Source organism: Tasmannia lanceolata, unplaced genomic scaffold (assembly GCF_043159265.1).
Source record: "Tasmannia lanceolata isolate RefF3 unplaced genomic scaffold, GAP_Taslan_0.1 ptg000025l, whole genome shotgun sequence".
Lineage (NCBI taxonomy): Eukaryota > Viridiplantae > Streptophyta > Magnoliopsida > Canellales > Winteraceae > Tasmannia > Tasmannia lanceolata.
In genome coordinates this window covers 1,967,928-1,990,653 of record NW_027518702.1, presented here as the reverse complement: position 1 = coordinate 1,990,653, position 22,726 = coordinate 1,967,928, and the positions used below count along the sequence as shown (strand labels likewise).

Genomic DNA, 22,726 nt, shown 5'->3' with positions numbered 1-22,726 from the left:
TCCATGTGTCGTAGATCCGACCTTCTATGCATATTGGCGAAGACCAAGATTTAAACGAACCCAAGGGACTCTGGATTTAGAGGAAAATTTCAAATCCAAACCAAACCAGTTGTGTACAGAGGTGCCGGCGTTCTAAGAAATTTTTTAACACGTGCAAAGCATCCCTCGTCTCTGGTTATTTCCGACGGCCAAGATATAAATGAACCTAATGTTATGTCAGTTCAAATACACATTCAAACGAACCAAAAGAAGCCTTCTGAAACGTGGCAATTTAATGGGCAGTAATGAAAAAGTAAGCTGAAGGACGTTTCTATTGATGTCAGAAGAGTATGGGAGTCTTTTTACCACCCATTTTTCAAGAATCACCCGTGTTTCATGCTAGTTTTAAAAGGTACTAGAAATCCGTAATTTCTCGAAACTATATCCACATTCCGTACTTTTCTCCCCTTGATGGTCTATTCATTACCAATACTTTTTTGGGTTTTACACTTTTACTAGCCGTGGTCCACGTATCAATCATAACGTCCGGTGTACGTTAGCGTCAATGTCAGTAGACCTGGCAAACTTGACCCGTGCCCGCGGGTCGACCCGACCCACCTGCAAATTTGCGGGCACGGGTCTGAGTTTTAGTGACCCGTTAAAGCTAACCCACGGGTGACCCAACCCGCAAAAACACGGGTCGGGTCGGGTCAACCCGCGGGCACCAGCAAAAAAGACAGGGGGGTCATCCCAACCGTTCATACTGTGGGTCCTACCATAAAAAGGTCAAAGTCCCATAAATTGCTCCAATCAAACAATCTCAATCCTTCAATAAAATCCAATCATCTATTGTGTGTGGGACCCAAATGGATTACGTAGAGATCTGGGTCTGCGGTATCTTCAGATTTTAGAAGCAAAAGCCAACCTAAAGGAATAGAAATTAGAAGAAGTTGGGGTTTTATATGCAAAGAGCTCGGCGGAGCGCCTTTTCTCTGTTGTTTCCGGCGAGAGAAAGATCTAGATAGATAGAGTGTTTCGGAGAGAGATGGGCCTGCAGTTGTTTGAGGTAGAGAGGCAAGGGTAGCGGTGTGTCTCTGAGAGTGAGTGAGAGAGAGAGAGAGCTCTCTAGGGAGAGATTTTGCAACGTGGAAGAGAGAGAGAGAGAGAGTCCCCAAAAATCCGTTTCTAAGGATAGAGTCGTGGCGGGGAGGAGGAAGTACAGATTCTTGGAAAGCTACTTGTATAGGGAAGCATAGATATGGCAGCTAAGGGGACACGTGTTCAGCTAAGGCGAGCAGGATCTAAAATATCTCAAAAAAAAAAAAAATCTCTCACGGAAGACACCTAATACAGAGAGAGGCTGTGGGCCATCTAATGTTTGAATTTGCGGGTGACCCACGGGTTGACCCGGCCCACCCGCAGGCCTTGCGGGTCACGTAAATTCTGACCCGCAAAAATGCGGGTCATTTCCTGACCCGACCCGCACCCGCATCACCCGCAGGTTAACCCGGCCCGGCCCACCCGTTTGCCAGGTCTAAATGTCAGAATTATAGAGCTGCCACCCGTCTCATCCAAGCCCTCCAAAATTTTCGGGAGTAAAAAAAAGAAAAAAATCATCTACACACGTGCGTTCAAGTATTGTCACGTGCCATATCATGAAAGCGTTCCGTTGCGTCTATAAATAGCCCAGGCTGGAAAAACTTTTCTCTACCATTCGCCCTTTTATTTTCCCTTTTATTTTCTAGTATTTTTTCAACTCTCTCTCTCTCTCTCTCTCTCTCTCTCAGATGAGATTAGATTCGAGGCTATGAAATAACACAAAAGGATCTCTCTCTTCAAACAAATCGGTAATCTTTTACACCTTTCCTCTTTTACTTTTGATTCCTTTTCCTTCATACATTATACTCTCTGTTCTTGTGTTTTTTTTTTTTTTTTTTTGCTTTTTTTAATCAATGGTCCGATTATTTTCTTTTCATTTTGCTCTGTTTCTCTGTCTTTTTTAGATAAAATCGATCAGATCGTCATGAGAACGAGTCATTAAAGGTAATGACTCGTTCTCTTATCTGGGTTTGCCTTAGAAATTGAAATCTGGGTTCAGTAATTTCTCTTGAAATTAATTTGTTACCAATAAATTTATCTGTATTTTTATTTTTTATTTTTTTTTGTGAGTCACAATTTCCCGAGGCAACCGATCTCCGAATCAGACGCTTTAGAATTTATTTAATTTTTTTTTCGAGATTTTAAATAAAATTTTCCTTTAAAGGAGAGTATGTGGTAGACTTTAACGTTTTTGAACGTTAAGTGGTGTGAATTATCCTACAGGGGGTGCGAATTTATCAGCCGAATAATCGGGTTGAACTCGGGTCGGGTTCAGGTTGAGTTTTCCCAACCTGGGTTGAGTTTGGTCAGGTTCGGGTTCGGGTTGAGGGCTTGGACAACCCGACCCGAATGTAACCCGGCATTTTTTATCATTTTTTTAAAAAAGGTAAGCTTAAAAATTCGGGTTGAACACAGGTCGGGTCGGGTTCGAGATGAGAAAAAGGGTTCCTCAGCTCGGGTTGGAACTCAGGTCGGGTTGGGGTCGTGTTGAGTAAATGGTTCCTCATGTTGGGTTGGGTTTGGGTTGGCCTCAATCCGACCCAACCCGACCCGAGTTGCACCCCTGCCTAGGCAGGTCTTTAAATAATAAGAAGATAAGATGTGTTCTTGCAAATATCAAAACATGGTTGTGCTGTTAACATTTCCCAAAATTTATTCTCAAAATAAATTCAATACTTCTATTAGATATGGTTTAGTGATTTTGTGGCTTTTTTATGTGAATCTGTGATGATTATCTGAGATTTCACCTAATTTACTTCTCGTATTTCATATTAGATGGAGTGATTGGTTCCACCCACATCACATCAACAGGGTCTTGATCGTTCAACTCGCCATGGATAAGGCCGTAGCCCAATAAATAAAATAATTCAGCTCAAAAGGTATAATATCCCAAAACTTCTAGATTCTTATCCCCAATATTGCTCTTTTTATTCATCTGTACTATGACTTGTCTGTTTACTATTTCTGAAAGAAACTTAAGACCTATCCAGTTTTCTTCATATCATATTTCTTATGATAAAACTATCTATGAAATAAACATCAAAGCTATCCAGTTTTCTTGCTTTAGCTCAAGAGAGCTAAATAAAATAATTCAGCTCAAAGAGACCCTTTCAGGAAAATGATAACTGCACTCCTTGTTTTGACAATGACCCTACTCTCTTTTTTTCTACTTATTTCGCATTTTTCCATGTACTTCTCTTTCAATACATGTAAGTCGTACTATGTTTCCTCTCTGAATTTTGGAAGAACTTTTCTTTTTTAAAGAAGAAAAACTCCTAAAACCAATCTCAGCTAATATAATAAGCAAATGGGATTTCCCAGGCAATTTCGTGGAAAGCCTCTTGGTGGGTCACTTTTGCAAAAGAGAGCAGCCATCTTAAGAGTGAGCCCCCACAGAATAGCTCTCTGCGAAATTGCCTAGCAAATACCTAAATTTGCATATATGCCCTTTTTTGTCTTGTTCAACAATGGATCTTTTGGATGTGTTTATTTGTCTGTTTGTGTGGACCAAGCATCTTTGCATTTTCTTCTTTTCTTTAGCCATGTGGCCCATGTCACAAATATCGTTCTCAGGAATTTCTCGCAAGGGAAAATCTCGGGATACATTATGTTATTTTTTTCGGATTTATATAAGGAAGAAAGCTATAAAAGTAAAATTATTTAAAAACTATATAAATATATAAAACTTAGGGAAGTGATATATCCGCCTCTTTTGGTTAATTGGGACACCCAGCAGCAGTGTATCAATGAGTGCAGAGGGGCTGATGTACTTCATGTTAGAAGGATTCAATGGGGTTGATTGCCATGTACCAAAGTAATCAAAAGGGGTGGATATATCACTTCCCAAAATTTAAGAAAAATATAAATTAAAAATATCATAAAAATATCGGGATAATGTTGTGATAGTAACGCGATATTTTATGATAAAAATGAAAATATCTCTATATTTTTTAAATCTCAAATATAAATCTCGGGATTATTTCAAGATTTTGCCGTTTTATCAAAATGTCAAGATAAAAACACAACATTTTCAAAACATCGGAGATATTTGTGACAGTTCTTTAGTCCTAATAATTCACAGATAGTCGATTGCTACACGTTTTGTGCTTTTGGTTGGTTCTTATCGTCTGACGTAAACCTTTGTCCACATGCTATGGTGGTGGGTCTAGGCAGCCTTTTTCAATGATCTCTATCTGGAGATGCCCTTTCTATCAACCCTACAACCTTGTTCTCTCTCTCTCTCTATTGTCTTCCTCAGGATTAAGGAGAACCCATGGAAGAACCTGGGAGTGACCAGGAAGTAGTAGTTCCTCAGAAGAAGCGGGATTCCAACATAGCACCCACAGGGGGCTTTGATTGCAACATCTGCTTAGAATTCGCCCAAGACCCTGTGGTCACACTCTGTGGCCACTTATACTGTTGGCCCTGCATCTACAAATGGCTAAACCTCGAAACCTCTACCACCCAGCAGTGCCCAGTTTGCAAAGCATCACTCTCTGAGACCACCCTCGTCCCCCTCTACGCCAGGGGTCACACCCCCACCCCCAAGCCATCCAAACACCAAAAAGGAAGAGTAGTGTCCTTACCAAAACTAGACATCCCAAATAGACCTCCTGCGAATCGCCCTGCAGATTCCCTGAACTCTCCTCGCAATTCCCTTAATCGCCACCACCACCATGTCCATCACCACCAACATTTCCATCAGGATTACGTACCTTCTCCCTTGTCCATGAATTTTCAGGCAAATTTCCCGGCGAGTACGCCTAGGACTACACATGGTTTTCATCCTACGGCGAGTGCCTTGGCGGAAATGGTGGTTTCGGTGCTTCCTTGGCTGTTTGGATGCCCTGGAGCAGGGATGTATTCCTCTATTCCTGGAACTCCGAATATGATGAATACACCGAGGCTCAGACAACAAGATATTCAGGCAGAGAGGTCTCTAGGTAGGATTTGGGCATTCCTTTTGTGTTTTTGTATTTTATGTCTTGTATTCTTCTAGTTTTAACAATAATCTCCTTTTAGTATTGTTGTATATGTACGGAGACTAAGACTATCATCTCAAAATTACAGCAGCAAGTTTGTTGCTGAAAGGGAAGATAATACACCCCACGGTAGAACTCTTTCTGAGCTTTATGTTGATATGTGGTGAAGATAGAGGTATCTTATCCGGGAAATATGATATATTCGGCTCATCGGGCCACCCCTTGTAGTGTAAAAGAGTATTCATAAGCATGGTTTTAAATTTCGACCGAAATCTGAAATTTCGGGGGTACAACCGAGATGTTACAAAATTAAGACCGATTTTTCCTAAAATTTCTTCCGAAATTTAAGGAACTTCACCCAAAAATCTCGATTTTGTTCATTATTTATTATTTTCCTGAAATTTTCCGCTGAAACTTTGTATGACATAAAATAAGATTTCGGCGGATTTCGGCCGAAATTTCAAACGCATTCCAAAACCGAAATTTGAAACCATGCTCATAAGTCATAAATATACCGGGAGCTGGCCCATGTAAGAGAAGGAAGTGAATACATCACTTACCTTCTCCTTTTTTTTGTTTCTTTTTTTGAATGGCACTTCTCCTTGTTGCTGCTTTGTAAAGCAATCAAGGGAACCCATTATCAAAATCAATCGAGGGGGAAATAGTTTTCTATGGTGGGCTGTAACAAATATTAGCTTTTCTATTATTTTTCTGGTTAGATTGCTCAGGTCCTGTTTGTTTTGGATTCTGAGAATTGATTTCGATTCCTAAATGGATTATTGCCATTTTGTGTCCAATAATAAGATTTGGACTCGAAAACAATTTTAAGTCTAATAATCACTTTTGAACTAGATATCAATTTTGACAATTTGAGTCCGCCAGTTGGTTTTGGACTCGAAATCAATTCTCAAAATCCAAAACGAACAGGGCCGTAGGTTTTGCTCATTCCATCTATGAGCGCTCTAAAAACACCTATCAATAGCTACAAAATGAGAGTTTTAATATGGTGGCCGACTGTCCACCAACAAGGGCAGAGAGAGAGAAGAAAAACTCTCCCTCTTGATTTTTGATCCAGGTCAAAACCCCTTTTTTTTACTTTTATCTTGATAAAAAAATTGTTGATATTTTCTCTCTCTAAAGGGCGGCCACCGTATAATTTCTCCCAGAATGAAAATGAATAGAGAAGGCGTCTTTGAGATTTCGAATATAATGCTTTTTTATGTAATACTACTAAGGAAAGGATATCCTGCTCCCTCTTTTGCTAAAGACACTCCACACTTTATTAGGAATTGTGACGGCCTTTATATTTAATATTGAAATATCATTATTAAGACAACGATGTGCGAATACCATGTCCCAAAAAATATTCTGATTCTGCATGTTTACAACGAGAAGCAGTCTGATAAAATTAAGATTGAGGCTTGTGATAAAAGGTCAATGGAGATTTGTGGAGTTAGTTGGCTATAAATTAATGAGGAAACTTCAAAGCTTTTGAAGTTAAAATCAGAGAGTGGAATCAAAGCTTTTTTCTCATGTCTCGCAAGTCGCAACCAAGGAAAAAAAGGTTCAGGGAATCTGTGTTTACTTGGTAGGAGAAAGGGACATATATATATGATCGGAGAGACTAGAGAGTGAGATTTGAGGAGGTAATGAGTAAGTAGATAAAAAACAAGGAAAAGAAAACATTTACCTTAAACAGAGGATATTTTTTCTTTATTTCCAGCCCCATCTCATGCTCTTCTCACTTAGTACCTTCTTAAATCTCAGTCTCACCAGCTCTGCTCCCGTTTCACACTGGTTTAACAGGTTATTCCATGAAATTTTCATGAAATTTTTTTCATGATCACCAAACATGCCCTGAAGAGGAAACTTGCAAAGCTTTTATAGAAATTAGGGCTGATTTTTTTTGGAAAATGATATTTACACCCCTTTTGATCACTGGGGACACCCAGCGCCAGTGTACGCTGCAATCAAATCCACTGGATTTTTCTGACATAAAGTACATTAGCCCCCCTTTTGTCATTGATACACTGACGCTGGGTGTCCCTGGTGATCAAAAGGGGAGTAAATATCACTTCCCTTCCTCCCCCCCCCCCCCCCCCAATTTTGTTATAGTAGAGAACCAGACATAACTAGGTGGGTGAACTCTAATGGGGTTTTTAAAAAGCTGAATAGGTTTTGTAGTTGAGTATTCTTAAAATGATATTTTGTCTTTGTTTATTGAACCCATGGGTTTTCACACTTATAAGCATGCTTTACATGATTATTATGTGTAGTTTAACCTTATTTGCATAAGATAATAAGTAATGAATACTTTTCTCAAAAGAAAATAATTTCAAAGGTACCACCTCATACCCAAGAAAATGATGATATCAATGAGTCGTGTAGAGGTTAACATGGCAGATCTTACCATTGATTTCCCTTCCAATATTTTTGAAAAAAAACTAGGAAATAAGCTACAATATTATCTCTTCCAATATTGACTTTCCCTTTAACATTCTCCCTTTCTTCTTCTCCTAAGATTAGAAGCCAAACCCTAGTTCTTATTCCCAAAACAAAACTAAAACCCTACCGTATTGCAACCGGTGGCGTGATCAAGAACACCGAGACCTCCAACTGTTTGAGATGGATTAGTGCTTCTCTTACAAAATGCCTTCTACTTGGGCCCTGTTGGATTGTAAGAATTTTATTGGAAAGCTTCAGAAAGGAAAAAAAATCTAAAATTTCTTATTTCTTACACATAAAAAATGATAAGGTAAACCAACCCTATTCAGTTTTTCAGTTAGGGACCTTCCGTTTATGATGTTATCCTTCTAAATTAATCAGACATAATTCCTCAATGAAAGAAAAGTTCCATAGAAATAATTTTCCATCTCAGAGATATTTTCTTGCAATCCAACCAAGATAGGAATTTCTTAGAAAAGTTAGAAACAAAAAATATTCCTAAAATTTCTTACTTTATTTATCTATGAAGAAAAGATAACTCAAACCGACCCTTTTTAATTTTTTTTGAGGGATTTTCAATTTATTTAATTCCTAAAATGATTTTTTTGTTGAAGGTTTTTTGACGAAAATATTGGAAGAGATAATTATTGTTGCTTATTTCCTATTTTTTTTCCAAAAACATTGGAAGGGAAATCAAAAAACGCTAAAACTTATTAAATCGGTTGGGGGGTAAATTTGCCATTTTAAAATTAACGGAGAAAATTGAAGTTCGTGAGTTTTAGGGACCTTTTAGCAAATATTTTTTAAAAGTAGGACTGTTAAGCTAATATGCTTTTCTTAGGGACTAATAAGCAATTAGTTTGCCATGTAGGGACTAATCGGCAAAACTCCCCAACAAATAAGATTGAAGCTTGTGATAAAAGGTCAATGGAGATTTGTAGAGTTAGTTGGCTATAAGTTAATGAGGAAACTTCAAAGCTTTTAAAGTTAAAGTCATAGAGTGGAATCAAAGCTTTTAAAGTTTTCTCATTTCTGGCAACCAAGGAAAAAAAGTTCATGGAATCTCTGTTTACTTGGTAGGAGAAAGGGACATATATGATCCGAGAGAGTGAAATTTGAGGAGGTAATGAGTAAGTAGATAGAAAACAAGGAAAAGAAAACATTTACCTTAAACAGAGAATATTTTTTCTCTATTTCCAGCCCCATCTCATGCTCCTCTCACTTAGTACCCTCTTAAATATCAGTCTCACCAGCTCTCTGCTCCTCTTTCACACTGGTTTAACAGGGGATTCCATGAAATTTTCATGAAATATTTTTCATGATCGCCAAACATGCCCTGAAGAGGAAACTTGCAAAGCTTTTATAGAAATTGGGGCTGATTTTTTTCCCCCCATAATTTTGTTATAGTAGAGAACCAGACATAACTAGGTGGGTGAACTCTAATAGGGTTTTTAAAAAGCTGGACAGTAGTTTTGTAATTGAGTATTCTTAAAATGATATTTTGTCTTTGTTTATTGAACCCAGGGGTATTCACACTTATAAGCATGCTTTACATGATTATTATGTGTAGTTCAACCTTATTTGCATAAGATAATAAGTAATGAATAATTTTCTCAAAAGAATATAATTTCAAAGTTACCACCTCATACCCAAGAAAATGATGATAGCAATGAGTCGTGTAGAGGTTAACATGGCAGAACTTACCATAGATCCTAGTGTATATACTTGAAATTTTTAATTCCATCTTTACGATAGGGGCAAAATGGTTCAAGTACAGAGGGATTGTGAGGCCAATGTTACAATGAGGCTAGTAATATGGAGGCAAGCTTAACCATCTCGAAGAACTTCTCATGAGGAAGAATGAATATGCTTTCCACATTAATTGTTTTGTGTATCAAATTCAATCCGCGTTAGTCACTTTTGGCAATATATATATATATATATATATATATATATATATATATATATATATATATATATATATATATATATATGAGGAAAATGATTATGAGCTTGAAGCTCATATAGCTTATATGAGCTTGAGGGCCCAAACACATGGGTCCCACATTTTTTGTGGTGATCCAAACCATTCATTTGCAAGGCCCCATCATAGATAGGGTGTGTACCAAAAACCAGCTCCATTGGATCATCCTATCCCCTCCAAAAGCGGAGGGCAAAAATGGGCAGATTTGTGGCAAACGGTGTCTGTCCATTTTGCCCTCCACTTTTGGATGGGTTAGGATGATCCTATGGAGCCGATTTTTTGTACACACCCTATCTATGATGGGGCCTTGCAAATGAATGGTTTGGATCACCACAAAAAATGTGGGACCCATGTGTTTGGGCCCTTAAGCTCATATAAGCTATATGAGCTTCAAGCTCACAATCATTTTCCTTTATATATATATATATATATATATATATATATATATATTTATATATGATGCAGTGCCAACATGGCATCCATGTCATGCCTAGGTGGTTTTGGTGGAGTTCCAAGGTGCAGTCCCTCATTAATGTTGCTGCCCCGTTTTGAACCTGATTTTTGAGATTCTAAATGGAAGAATTATGAAAAGTTGTAAACTACAAAGTTGTAGGTCTCTTTGAGATCTTTCCAAGAAAATACTTGTGCTTGAAAATTGGACAAGAGAGTAGAAATTTATGGCAGTTTTTGTGGATTGTGTCTGTGGGTTCCCAAAACAGTCAAAGTTAGTGAGTTCCAATGCAATTAATGTTATGTTAGTCTCTAAGCGAGCTAGTGGAGGAGCTTGAACGAATTTGCTTTAGTTTTCTTTTATTTAAAGAGTTAAAAACTATCTTGAGAGGGGATTTTTGATGTTGATAAACTTATGTAATTGATGGAATATCAATTGGGTTGAGCATTACTCCCATTTTCTTCTTCTTCTCTTGTTGTGTTATTGATTTCTATTTTTCTTCTTCTTCCCTCTTAAGCACCCGTATTATCTGGTATCAGAGCCAATGTTACTTTCTTGGGCTAGCTTCGATTTGATTTTCATGGCGGCACGAAGAAGTAGAGGAAGGCGTGGTAACCAAATGATGGAAGATTTGAGAGATGAAAGAGATGATGAACTTCAAGCACTTTGAAGACAAGTTGAGCAACTTACTGTGCGACTTGAACTCCAAGAAGCTCATAGTGAGCGTGGTAGATCAAGCCGCGAAGGTTCTAGTGATGAATCCGATGTGAATCCCTTCGCCAATACTCGTGAAGAGGCTAGGTTGTGAAGGTTCTATCATGATTTCGACACCATCAAGATTGAGTTGCCGGAGTTCCATGGTCGTATACAACCCGAAGATTTTCTTGAATGGCTTAGTGCCATTGAGAAGTTCTTTGATTACAAGGAGACACCCGAAATCCAACGTATGAAGCTTATGGCTACAAGGCTTCGTGGCTACGCTTCAACATGGTGGGATAAGGTTCAAGAGATGAGAATCCGCAAAGGAAAGCGTAAGATCTCTTCTTGGGAGAAAATGAAGTCAAGGCTTAAGGAGAAATTTCTTCCGTTGGATTTTTTCCAAATTATCTTTTCTCAATTCAATAACCTACGCCAAGAATCCAAGAGTGTTTTGGACTACACCGAAGAATTCTACAAACTCATGGCTCGTAATAATATTCAAGAGGGTGAAGATCAACTTGTGGCAAGGTATATTTGATGGTTTGAAGTTTTCCATTCGTGATGAGGTGGAAATGCACCGATCATTGAGCGTCAATAATACTTATCAACTAGCCTTGAAGGTGGAGGCTAAGCTTTCTCGTTGTGGTGCTAAAAAGTATGTGGATGTTCGTAGTCTCTAGCCTTCCTCTGAAGGTGAATCTTCACATGGTGGAGGTACAAAGTCAAGGTCCGAATATTTCAATAAAAATTTTACAAAATCAGCCCCTATACATCAGGTTGAAAATCAGCCCAATCGTCCCAACAATTCAAATGCTTGTTTCAAGTGTGGTCAAGTTGGCCATCGTTTCAAAGATTGTCCAAAGAGGCAAGTAGTTGTCTTCGGTGATGAAGAAAATGATGAGGATCTTGTTGATGATTCAAATCAACCCATATATGATGAGGATCTTATTGACTATTCAAATCAACCCATATATGATGAGGAAGATGGCATACAAAATGAAGAAATCAAACCTGCAGAAGGAGAAAGTTTGGTGATCCAAATAGCACTTGCTACACCAAAGGTTGAATCCGATGATGATTGGCTTCGTTCCGATATTTTCAAGACTCGATGCGAATCTCATGACAAGGTTTGCTCCATTGTGATCGATGGTGGGAGTTGTGAGAACATCGTATCTCATAAAATGGTGAACAAGCACAAGCTCAAAACCGAACAACATCCAAAGCCGCATCGGATTGCATGGTTCAAGAAAGAGTATGAGAGTAGCTTTTTTATTTCAAAGAACGAATTTAATCAAAAGACCAATGATAATGGTAAATTCAATGCTCTACTTGTTGTTGAAACTAACGAGTACGAGGAACTTCAACGACAATTCAATGAATTCATCACCAAAGAAATTGGATCCGATTGCATATTAGGTGAACCGATGGATATTGAAGTGATGGGTGAATGGAAAAATATTACATCGATTTTTTCATCCAATTACATCGATCCATTTTTATTCGATACTACATTGAAGCTCACAGTTGATATTTATATATTCAAATATGTTCAAAATCTAGACAAATTATCACTTCTTCATGGAGATTATGAAGCGGAGTTTGATCTTGGGAAGTTTCAATTGATGATCATTCTTCAATACTTCAAGGTTTGAGGGCGAGTTTTCTTGAACCAAGGAAGTTTAGCAAATTTCAAGATCGTGTGGATGCCCCTTTTCAAGTGCTTAAGAAAATTGGGGATAATGCATTCAAGGTTACGCTCCCTCCAAATATCAATACTCACCCAACTTCAATGTTAAAGACTTGACAACTTATCATGGAGAGCTTAATGAGATCGTGGGCGAGTTCTTTCTCACCCGAAGATAATGATGCAGTGCCAACATGGCATCCATGTCATGCCTAGGTAGTTTTGGTGGAGTTCCAAGCTGGAGTCCCTCATTAATGTTGCTGGCCCGTTTTGAACCTGATTTTTGAGATTCTACATGGAAGAATTATGGAAAGTGGTAAACTACAAAGTTGTAGGTCTCTTTGAGATCTTTCCAACAAGTATTCGCGCTTGAAAATTAGAAGCCAAACCCTAGTTCTTATTCCCAAAACAAAACGAAAACCCTACCGTATTGCAACCGGTGGCCGTGATCAAGAACAGCAAGACCTCCAACTGTTTGAGATGGATTAGTGCTTCTCTTACAAAATGCCTTCTACTTGGGCCCTGTTGGATTGTAGGAATTTTATTGGAAAACTTCAGAAAGGAAAAAAAATCTAAAATTTCTTATTTCTTACACATAAAAAATGATAAGGTAAACCAACCCTATTCAATTTTTCAGTTAGGGACCTTCCGTTTATGATGTTATCCTTCTAAATTAATCAGACATATTTCCTCAATAGAAAAAAAGTTCCATAGAAATAATTTTCCATCTCAGAGATATTTTCTTGCAATCCAACCAAGATAGGAATTTCTTAGAAAAGTTAGAAACAAAAAAAATTTCTAAAATTTCTTACTTTATTTATCTATGAAGAAAAGATAACTCAAACCGACCCTTTCTAATTTTTTTGAGGGATTTTCAATATATTTAATTCCTAAAATGATTTTTTTGTTGAAGGTTTTTTGACGAGAATATTGGAAGAGATAATTATTGTTGCTTATTTCCTAGTTTTTTTCCAAAAACATTGGAAGGTAAATCAAAAAACGCTAAAACTTATTAAATCGGTTGGGGGGTAAATTTGCCATTTTAAAATTAACGGAGAAAATTGAAGTTCGTGAGTTTTAGGGACCTTTTAGCAAATATTTTTTAAAAGTAGGACTGTTAACCTAATATGCTTTTCTTAGGGACTAATAAGCAATTAGTTTACCATGTAGGGACTAATCAACAAAACTCCCCAACAAATAAGATTGAAGCTTGTGATAAAAGGTCAATGGAGATTTGTAGAGTTAGTTGGCTATAAGTTAATGAGGAAACTTCAAAGCTTTTAAAGTTAAAGTCATAGAGTGGAATCAAAGCTTTTAAAGTTTTCTCATTTCTGGCAACCAAGGAAAAAAAGTTCATGGAATCTCTGTTTACTTGGTAGGAGAAAGGGACATATATGATGCGAGAGAGTGAAATTTGAGGAGGTAATGAGTAAGTAGATAGAAAACAAGGAAAAGAAAACATTTACCTTAAACAGAGAATATTTTTTCTCTATTTCCAGCCCCATCTCATGCTCCTCTCACTTAGTACCCTCTTAAATATCAGTCTCACCAGCTCTCTGCTCCCCATATTCTCAAGGTCTGATGGGAAATGAGATCACTCTCCCTTATTTTGATCGTGACATTCCTCTGTTTATTTTTACACTAATTTGATTGGCTGCTTGTAGTTTCTCCTATTGCTTGAATAAAAAAATCGGAATAGGGATCGTATTCCGATTTCTCTGGAAACAGAATGAAAAATATCAAAATGAAATATTTAACTGAAAAAATATCATTCCGATCGATCGAGGAGGAATCAGAATACTACCTCTTGGGGCGGGGAAGCAGATTCCTGAATGATTTAATTACATCCGGGGTCATTTCCACCACTTGAATTCCGTTTAATTTTTCTAACCAAATGTCGGAATCAGGTGGAATCACAATATGATTCCATTTCGAACGGCTGATGACTTGATTGGTAACTACGAGAGAGGGAATAGATTTACATATCTTGTTGTTACTTTGATTAGTACTTTGATTTTCATTCTTCTTCTTTTTTGCCTGAAGTGTGTTGATTTTTTGGCATGTGTCTTTCACATCGTGGGTCCACTAGGTGAATGGTCCAGATCATGCTGATACCACATGAGAGGGTGGTTAACGACTTGCTGTCTGATATAACGACTTGGTATCTGATACAAGTGTATTTTAGGGGGTTATATAAACAAGTGGGTGTGATATAAAACATGTTTAACATAATTAGTAATTAAATTATTAATTAATCTTCACGTCTCTATCGTCAAATGATCGAGACCTACCATTTGGAAGTAGGGGTGCAACTTGGGTCGGGTTGAGGCCAACCTGACCTGACCTGAGGAACCCTCTCTTTTTTTTTTCCAACCCGAACCCCACTCGATCCGATATCTAACCCAACGAGGTTCAACCCGACCCGACCCGATGAACCCTTTTTTCTGACCCAACGCGAGTTTTTAATACATGACGAGGTTTCAGTCGGGTCGGGTTGCCCAAACCCTCAACCCGGGTTGGGAAAACTCAACTCGAACTGAACCCGAACTAACTCAAACCAACCCGACCCGACTTTTTTTCGGGTTGAACCTGACCCGAGATGCACTCTTATTTGGAAGACTCTTCCCCGTAGATCTTTCCATCGTAATCACATTAAAATTAAGTAATTTTTTAAATTGAAAAATGATATATTCACCCCCTTTTCAAGCATTTTCACGTCGTTTTGTTTTTCTTTTCCTAAAGTTTACTTCATTTTTACCCCTACTGTTTTTTGTTCTTGAAAATAAATTCATTTAACAAAAAAAAGGGAAACAAAAGTGGTTGAAAATTTCATTTTTATCGATTTTTTGTATGTTAAAATGGGATTGAACCCTACGACCTCAAGGGTGAGGTATAAAGGGGCAGAATCATCATTTCCCTTTACATGTTTGCTTATTGAAAAATGTTCAAGCAATTGATCAAAAAAATGTTTAACCGTTCCTATCTATATGTGCACGCATTTTCTATCACGGGTTGACTTGAATTTTTTTCCATTGAGCTGTTTCTTTCGAGGTAAAATGGGCCTAGAACAAAGTTTTGGCCCATTTTTCTAATGGGCGCAAAAATTTGTCTTATGCCCATTTAATGTCTCATCATATACTGATCATAACTCGACCTGAGATATTTTGAAGAAAAGGAAGTGATAAATCCACCCATTTTGATTACTTGGCACACCCAGCAGCAGTGTACGTGGCAATCAGCCCCATTGAATCCTTCTAAGGTGAAGTACATCAGCCCCTCTACGGTCATTGATACACTGGTAGGGTGTCCCAAGTAATCAAAATGGTCGGATATATCACTTCCCTTAAGAAAATATCCAACTTGTTCAAAAAAGTTAAGCGTGTCAATGGATCCTCTTCAGATCGGATTCACGGTCTGGTCTTGATCATGATCCGTTCAAATTCTTTATCGGTTTTGAATTAATTTTTGGTAAAAAAACAAATACACCCTCTCAACTTTCTGACATTTTCAACAATAATCCTTACTTTTCGAAGTCATCAACGACACCCCTTCACTTTTCACCGTCTATTAAGTAGACCCCCTGACTTTTCACCCTATAGTTCAAAATTCATCAAAGACACCTCCTAACAATTTCTTCATCCCCGTCCACCCTGTCACGTAACAATCATTACTGAAAACTAAGAAGGTGTTGTTGATGACTTCGAAAAGTCAAGTCTGTCATTGAAAATGTTAGATAGTTGAGGGGGTGTACCTGTATTTTTCCCTTAATTTTTTTTTTTTTCACTCTATTTGAAGAGATTCAAGTACAATGACAGAATGAAGAGTTGCTAGGGAGAGGAAATTGAAGTAGAAATTCTCTTTTAAATAATTTTTCTGAGGAACCTGTTTCTCAATTTACCATTGATCAAGCAATCCTAACCGTACATACATGTCTAAATAAAAGGTATGCAGAGAGATCAGGCTACAAGCTTCAGTACTCCTCGGACTACCAACACTTTTTCTCCACCAAAGCTACTTAACCTTAAATCCTCTCTAAAACCCTACAACAATTTTCTCCTTTGAAGTTAGTTTTTGAAACCCTACAAAAGTCTCCAATGAATTCGTCTCTCTTTTCTCTCCTGAATCGTTTGACAAAACCCTTAAGATCCCATCGAGTTTCTGAAAGCAGATGTTACTGTGCAGGGAGATACTCTCGCACAAATCTGTATTCGAAGATCAGTCCGATTGGAAACCCTAACATCAGTGTGCTTCCGGAGCTGGACAAATGGGCCGAGACTGGGAAGAACGTGCGAGTGCAGGAGCTCCAACGAATCATTCGCGATCTCCGAAAGCGCCGTCGATTCAAGCAAGCCCTCGAGGTCTCTTTTTTATCCTTCTTCAAATGATTTCTTTTCTGTTTTAATCCATCTCTCTCTTTTATTAATTTCTCATTGACTAAAAGACTAGAAAACGATTTTGGGTAGTACTGATGAACACTAGAATGCACACGATCGATGTGTTCTGTTAGAAAAGGAGGTTTTTGAATAGTCTAGGATCAGATTTCTATGGGATTGGCATGAAGAAGCTGAATGGAGAAAAGTATTAGGCCGAGATTCAGAAAAGTACTGTAAAACTGATTTGCAGGTTGCATAGAGACTCAATTTCCCTTTTATGGGGAGTTTTGTAAGTAACCCATGTAGTAATTTGATTAGATTTGCTATGGTTTTTCAGACAAAGTGGAACTTAGTGGGAAATGGTCAGAAATTTCTAAATGTAGATGCTGTAATGCCGTATTAGATTTTGCTGGGAAGTTCATTTTCCATTAGTTTTAAATATATTTTAGAGAGGAATGATAGATGCAAGGGCCCTCTTTATGCAAGGGCCGGCGAAGGGCCTTTGAATAGATACACGTCATTTTAAAATCGGTTGAGAAACTGAATTCGGTTGCACTTAATGACGTGGATCTATTCAAGGGCCCTTCTTTGGCCCTTGGGTAAAGAGGGCCCTTGCATCTATCATTCCTCTCTTTTAGAAACCCATGTAGTAATCTATATTGATTTGATTGGGGTTTCGGGTTCGGGCGAAATGGGTGGGAAGTTGTTGTAAGACCATATTGTAGGTGTTGTCAATTTTCTAGACAGCCCTAGGTAGCTGGCCTTCCTGGGAGCTTAGGTAGTCTTCTTTGCAAGCTTAGGTAGTTTTCTATGCACAAGATATATTGTATTCATTTCTGTAGAACCAGTGTGAAAAATATGTAAATAATATGGAAAATTTATAAAGTGTGCTTATGCTGACTAATTTCCCTTTATGTGGAGGGATTATGATGTTTTTACCCTTCTATAGGTGGTAGCTATTGTCCTTGGTGCTGGCTGCTGCAGTTGTGTAGGTAGCCCGCCTTGAAGCCTTCAGGGATTACCTTGGGTTTGGATTGCGTATAGGCGTCTAGGACATAGTTACCAGGGTGGGAAACGAAACGTGAAACGAAACGGGAAACGCATGAAAACAAATACAGGGGAAACGAGAAACGAAAAACAATAGAATATCGTACGAGAAACATCTTAGGAAATTATGTGTTTTTTTCCAAAATGATTTTCGTAAGTTCCACACATGTTTCCTACACGTTTCATATGTGTTTTCTACGAGTGTTGCATACGTTTATCACACATTTACACATTACTTACATAAGTTTTCCATATGTTTCCCATGTGTTTTAGAAACACTTCTCCAATTTTGTATCATATTTGGAAACGTTTCTGAAACGTGTTTCTCTCATTTTAGGGGAAACGAGTTTCCCAACCGCAAGAAACACATTTTAGGGGAAACGGGTTTCACACCCACCCAAGGAGTTTCCGGCAACTAAGGTCTAGGACCTTTAGGTGCTATGCATTGCATTACACCCTGACTTAACAACAGGACTATGGTTGCAGGAAAGCTCAATTTTCATGTATTGGGGAGTTGTGTTTGGTTTCAGTTGGGCTGTTGGAGCTTGGGAATGGGTGGTATTTATAGGCTATCAATTTATAAATGCATTGAAATGATTGGGTCATAGAAGTGTTAGGGAAGGCATAGAAGCATCCTGTAATGTTGTGTCATACGTTGCAGGGAAACTCATTTTCACATTCGACCAGAGTTTATCTGTTTATGTAATATGAGTCAGCTTGATTTGGGTTTTTGGATTGAGCTGGATGGTTATCGATCTCCAAAATGCGGGGAGTCAATTGAATAAGAAGTGTTAAGATGAGATTTAGAAGCACTTTTTATTATTGTATTGGAAGGTTAATTCCAAGCTCATTTCCCTTTTCCACGGAGTTCTTTTTTGCGAAACTTCTCATTCTGCCTCTTTATAAGCAAACGAGTCAGGTGGGAAAGAATTGCTCAAAGCAACTCCACTTCGCTTCGAAAAACAATGTTTTTTCCACTTGAATTGTGGGATTTGGAGAAACGGGCATCATGGGTTGGGTTTGCTGAATATGTTCTTCCCATTTTTTTTCTTTTTTTATTATTCTCCGCACAAAAAAGTGCAAAAGCGCTGCGTAGAGTGATTGCCAGATGTCACCGTTGTAAGTTGGATCAGTTCAATTTGGGTTTTTAGATTGAATAGAAATAAGCAGAGAATGTGGTCATATCAATCTCTGAATGTGCAGAAATGACATGGGGAGTGATGACTGTAAAGAAGCCTTAGTTTGTGGATAGGATTCTGACTGTGGTGTAGTGTTGTAGGCTGCAAAGAAACTTTCTTTGTGGGGATATTTCATAGAAATTCATTTGTAACTTAAACTTGTAAATCATGTGTTCTGGATTTGACGAAAGTGTAGGAAATGGTCAGAGAGCATCCTGTTTTGTTTAATCAAGTGGAATTGTTTTGGGCATGCTACGGTAAATGCAATCTAGACATACTCTGAAGAAATGGCAAATGAATGGTACATTTGTAGAACTATAAGGTTGGCTGCATGGACATAGCAGACAGGAAGAGGAAATTTTCTTTCTAAATATTTCTTTACAAATATTAACTTTGTTGACTTATTTGAGAAACTGGCAAATGAATGGTTCGTACGATCTAAGCCCGTTTAAAACCCATTGTAGTCCGTTTTCAATATGATGTTTCGTGTTTTAATTATATATTTGGTGAAAAGGGAGTTGAGTCGGGCTGCATCATTTTTTGCACTTCGCTACATGTTTCTGTTTTACATCAAATGGACTCCTTGTCACCCTTCTTTGTAATCATCTTTGCTGGTTTTCAATAAAATCTTTACTGGTTACTATCTCAAAAAAGAGGGAGTCGAATCGGGCGAGTCAACCATTTAGTCTGGAAGTTTCTAAACCGTGGAAAGAACCCCATTTTTTTTCTTTTGGGGGGTGGGCGGGGATGGGTGGATAGCTGAAAAGAACACCAATGCTTTCAAGTATTATTAAAAGAAACTTTATTTTGCTGTCCAACTCCAAACCCTTTTCTCTTTCTTGTATATTTGTACTTTCATAAATGAATTATATTTAGAAATCAAAATTCATGAAAGCGTGTCATTTCAGACAGGGCAGGACACGCGTGTCAGCAATAAATTCAAATTGTAGACTAAATCATAGATGAAAAACCTATGTAGAATAGTACCTAGTGTAATGTACAAGGGATAACAAGAAACAAGGGGAAAGATAAATTGACGCTTTGTCCTAGCAGTGGTGTTGAAGTGGTTCTGTTAAACATATCATGACAGATATTTCCTAGAAAATAGTGAGCCCTCATTACCTTCGTCCTGCATGAGCATCAGCATCAAGACCATTGTAAAGTCCAAGAGACTACTGTTGATCTGATATCATCTATTTTGAGATGTAGAACACCATGTCTTTACTGTCAATGACATTCCACTCTCATTACATTTAATGTGCTTCTTAACATCACGATTATTTCTAAATGCAGGTATCGGAGTGGATGAAAACCAAAGGTGTTTGCGTATTAACACCAAGTGACCATGCTGTGCAGTTGGATTTGGTTGGCAAAGTCCATGGGCTTGCCTCTGCTGAATCCTACTTTAATAGTATGAGCGAAGAAGATAAAACTGAGAAGACCTACGGCGCTCTCTTGAACTGTTATGTCAGAGAACGTTTAACTGATAAGTCCCTTTCCCATATGCAGAAAATGAAAGAGTTGGGTTTTGCTTCTGAATCTCTGCCCTACAATGACCTTATGTGCCTCTATACAAACATAGGGCAACATGAAAAGGTCCCTGACTTATTGAAGGAGATGAAGGAGAATGGAGTCAAGCCTGACAATTTCAGCTATAGAATCTGCATAAACTCTTACGGGGCAATATCCGATATTGACGGGATGGAGCGTGTTTTTGAAGAAATGGAGAGCCAACCCCACATTATCATGGACTGGAATACGTACGCCGTGGTGGCAAACATCTACACAAAAGCCAAACTCACAGAGAAGGCTATTGCTGCCCTAAAGAAATCAGAGGAGAAGCTACTTGGACAAACAAATGGAGAAGGTTACAACCATCTAATTTCGCTCTATGGCAATCTTGGAAATAAGGATGAGGTAATGCGGTTATGGGAGCTTCAGAAATCTGTTTGTAAGAGGCTTATTAACAAGGATTATACTACTATTCTTGGATCATTGGTGAAGCTTGGTGACTTCGAAAAAGCTGATGATTTGCTGAAACAGTGGGAGTCTTGTGGTAACAGTTACGATTTTCGTGTGCCAAATGTGCTTATTATTGGATATTGTCAAAAGGGGTTGGTGGAGAAGGCCGAAGCGAAGATTGAAGACATTTTTAAGAAGGGAAGGGTTCCGATTCCGAACAGTTATGGGATTTTGGCGGCGGGATATTTCGATAAGGGTGAAATGGCGAAGGCTGCAGAGCATATGAAGAAGGCTGTTTCCTTAATTCCTGGAAATCCAGGTTGGAAGCCTAATCCTAAGGTGATTAAAGCTGTGTTGGGTTGGTTAGGTGATGAGGGTGATGTTGGAGAGGTGGAGGATTTTGTGGGTATGTTGAGTGCTGTAATGCCTATGAATAGGGAGATGTATCATGCCTTGATTAAGGCAAATATCAGAGGGGGGAAGGAAGTGAATGAGCTTCTAAACAGCATGAAAACTGAAGCCATATCTGTGAATGAAGAAACAGAGAGTATTCTGAGCTTAAGGAAATAGAACTGAGTGAGTGAAACAATTGATCTGTGGGGGCTGGAACTCTAATGGGTCTTTCCTTTTCTGGCCATTTTGCACAGGATCGGCATTTTATGTAAGCTGAGACTTTGTAGCATCAGCATTTGAGTAAATGTCATGGATGTATTGAGATGAAACTAGACCATGTGATAATCTACAAAATCAATAATCTTGATCTCACAAACATGTCCTTGTGCTGGGCCTAATAACCTGTTTGGCACAGGGTTTCAAAAATCCAAGGATGGATCAGTCGAGCATATTCTAAACCCCAACTTCTGTTTAGGGCATGCTGGCCACCTTGATTTTTTTTTTATGATAAACTTGCGCCTCCAAGTGGGTGAGACAGAGTAGTTGGGCCGGTGAAATAACTAAAAATCAGGAAACAAGGTTCTCCAAGTGGTGAGAAGGGGCTAAAAATCAGGAAACAAAAAACTCTGCTCAAAATATGATCAATTGTTTCTTGATTTTATGCCACTTATCATCAGTGGAGACACTAGTTTCCTGTTTTTTGTTTCGTAACTTTTATCCACTTCAGCCTCAGCTCCACTCGGAGACACTGATTTATCATGAAAAAAGAATTCATGGTAGCCAAATGTGCCCTTAGGGTCACTTTCGTTGCGGTTAGTTACCTGGTAGAGTAATGGTGAATTAAAATTTAAGTTTCCAATAGGGAGGAGACAAGCCAACTAGTTACCTTGTAGAATAGTGGTAAGTAATGTTTTGTTGTCAACCTGGTAAGGTAGAGGTATGAGGTGTTATTACCAATATAAAGGGAGAGAAGAGAGAAAAAGCATCAATCCCAAGAAATCCAAGCAATTCGTGGTTTTTTGCTTGTATTTTGTTGGGAGTTCGCTATCATGCCATGCCATCAGACAAAGATGAGATTGCCACGAGACTTCCTGTTGGTCTTTGGGGATTTCATTCCCTTATAATGGCAATCTAACATAGGATTTTGATGATTTAGTACCAAAAACCTATCCAAAACCCCTAAAAAGGACTTTTGTGCAACCAAACATAATAGCGTTTTTGGATAAAAGATTAAGTCTTCCCTTCTGTTCTCTGTCCAGCAAGCAAAGATAACCGGTTACATAGCCACACAAGAAGAGTGGGAAGGGAAGGGTGGGGATAGTGAACTTTTTCCTCTTATTCCAAATCTTTATTACGGTTTAGGATTTTTATTTTTATTTTTTGGGCAGTGGTATTTCCCCCCTTCCCCTCTTCAAGTCTACAACCATAGAACACTACTAAACCTGTCTCT

General features: G+C 38.3%; 2 protein-coding genes and 1 long non-coding RNA gene across 3 annotated transcripts; all 3 read left to right on the top strand.

Annotated features, from left to right (window-relative positions):
* The first annotated feature begins 934 nt into the window (after window positions 1-934).
* LOC143857684 (uncharacterized) lies at window positions 935-3,763 on the top strand. The gene is made up of 2 exons (XR_013238731.1): window positions 935-1,826; window positions 2,854-3,763. It is a non-coding gene; the product is annotated as an uncharacterized LOC143857684 (long non-coding RNA).
* A 588-nt stretch (window positions 3,764-4,351) lies between these two features.
* Window positions 4,352-5,227, top strand: LOC143858240 (uncharacterized). Its single transcript, XM_077368897.1, has 2 exons — window positions 4,352-5,013; window positions 5,101-5,227. Exons 1-2 carry the CDS (start codon window positions 4,352-4,354, stop codon window positions 5,225-5,227), a joined length of 789 nt encoding a protein of 262 aa, XP_077225012.1.
* Window positions 5,228-16,342: 11,115 nt separating this feature from the next.
* Window positions 16,343-21,652, top strand: LOC143858202 (pentatricopeptide repeat-containing protein At4g21705, mitochondrial-like). The gene is made up of 2 exons (XM_077368853.1): window positions 16,343-16,681; window positions 20,215-21,652. The coding sequence occupies exons 1-2, from the start codon at window positions 16,418-16,420 to the stop codon at window positions 21,451-21,453; spliced, it is 1,503 nt and encodes a 500-aa protein (XP_077224968.1). The 5' UTR covers window positions 16,343-16,417; the 3' UTR covers window positions 21,454-21,652.
* Window positions 21,653-22,726: the final 1,074 nt, after the last annotated feature.

Excerpts from the sequence above, each read along its gene's own strand:
- LOC143858240 (XM_077368897.1), top strand. The coding sequence starts at position 4,352 with ATGGAAGAACCTGGGAGTGACCAGGAAGTAGTAGTTCCTCAGAAGAAG. Across the intron at positions 5,014-5,100 it reads CAAGATATTCAGGCAGAGAG|TATTGTTGTATATGTACGGA; the intron begins GTCTCTAGGTAG and ends ATCTCCTTTTAG.
- LOC143858202 (XM_077368853.1), top strand. The coding sequence starts at position 16,418 with ATGAATTCGTCTCTCTTTTCTCTCCTGAATCGTTTGACAAAACCCTTA. Across the intron at positions 16,682-20,214 it reads GATTCAAGCAAGCCCTCGAG|GTATCGGAGTGGATGAAAAC; the intron begins GTCTCTTTTTTA and ends TTCTAAATGCAG.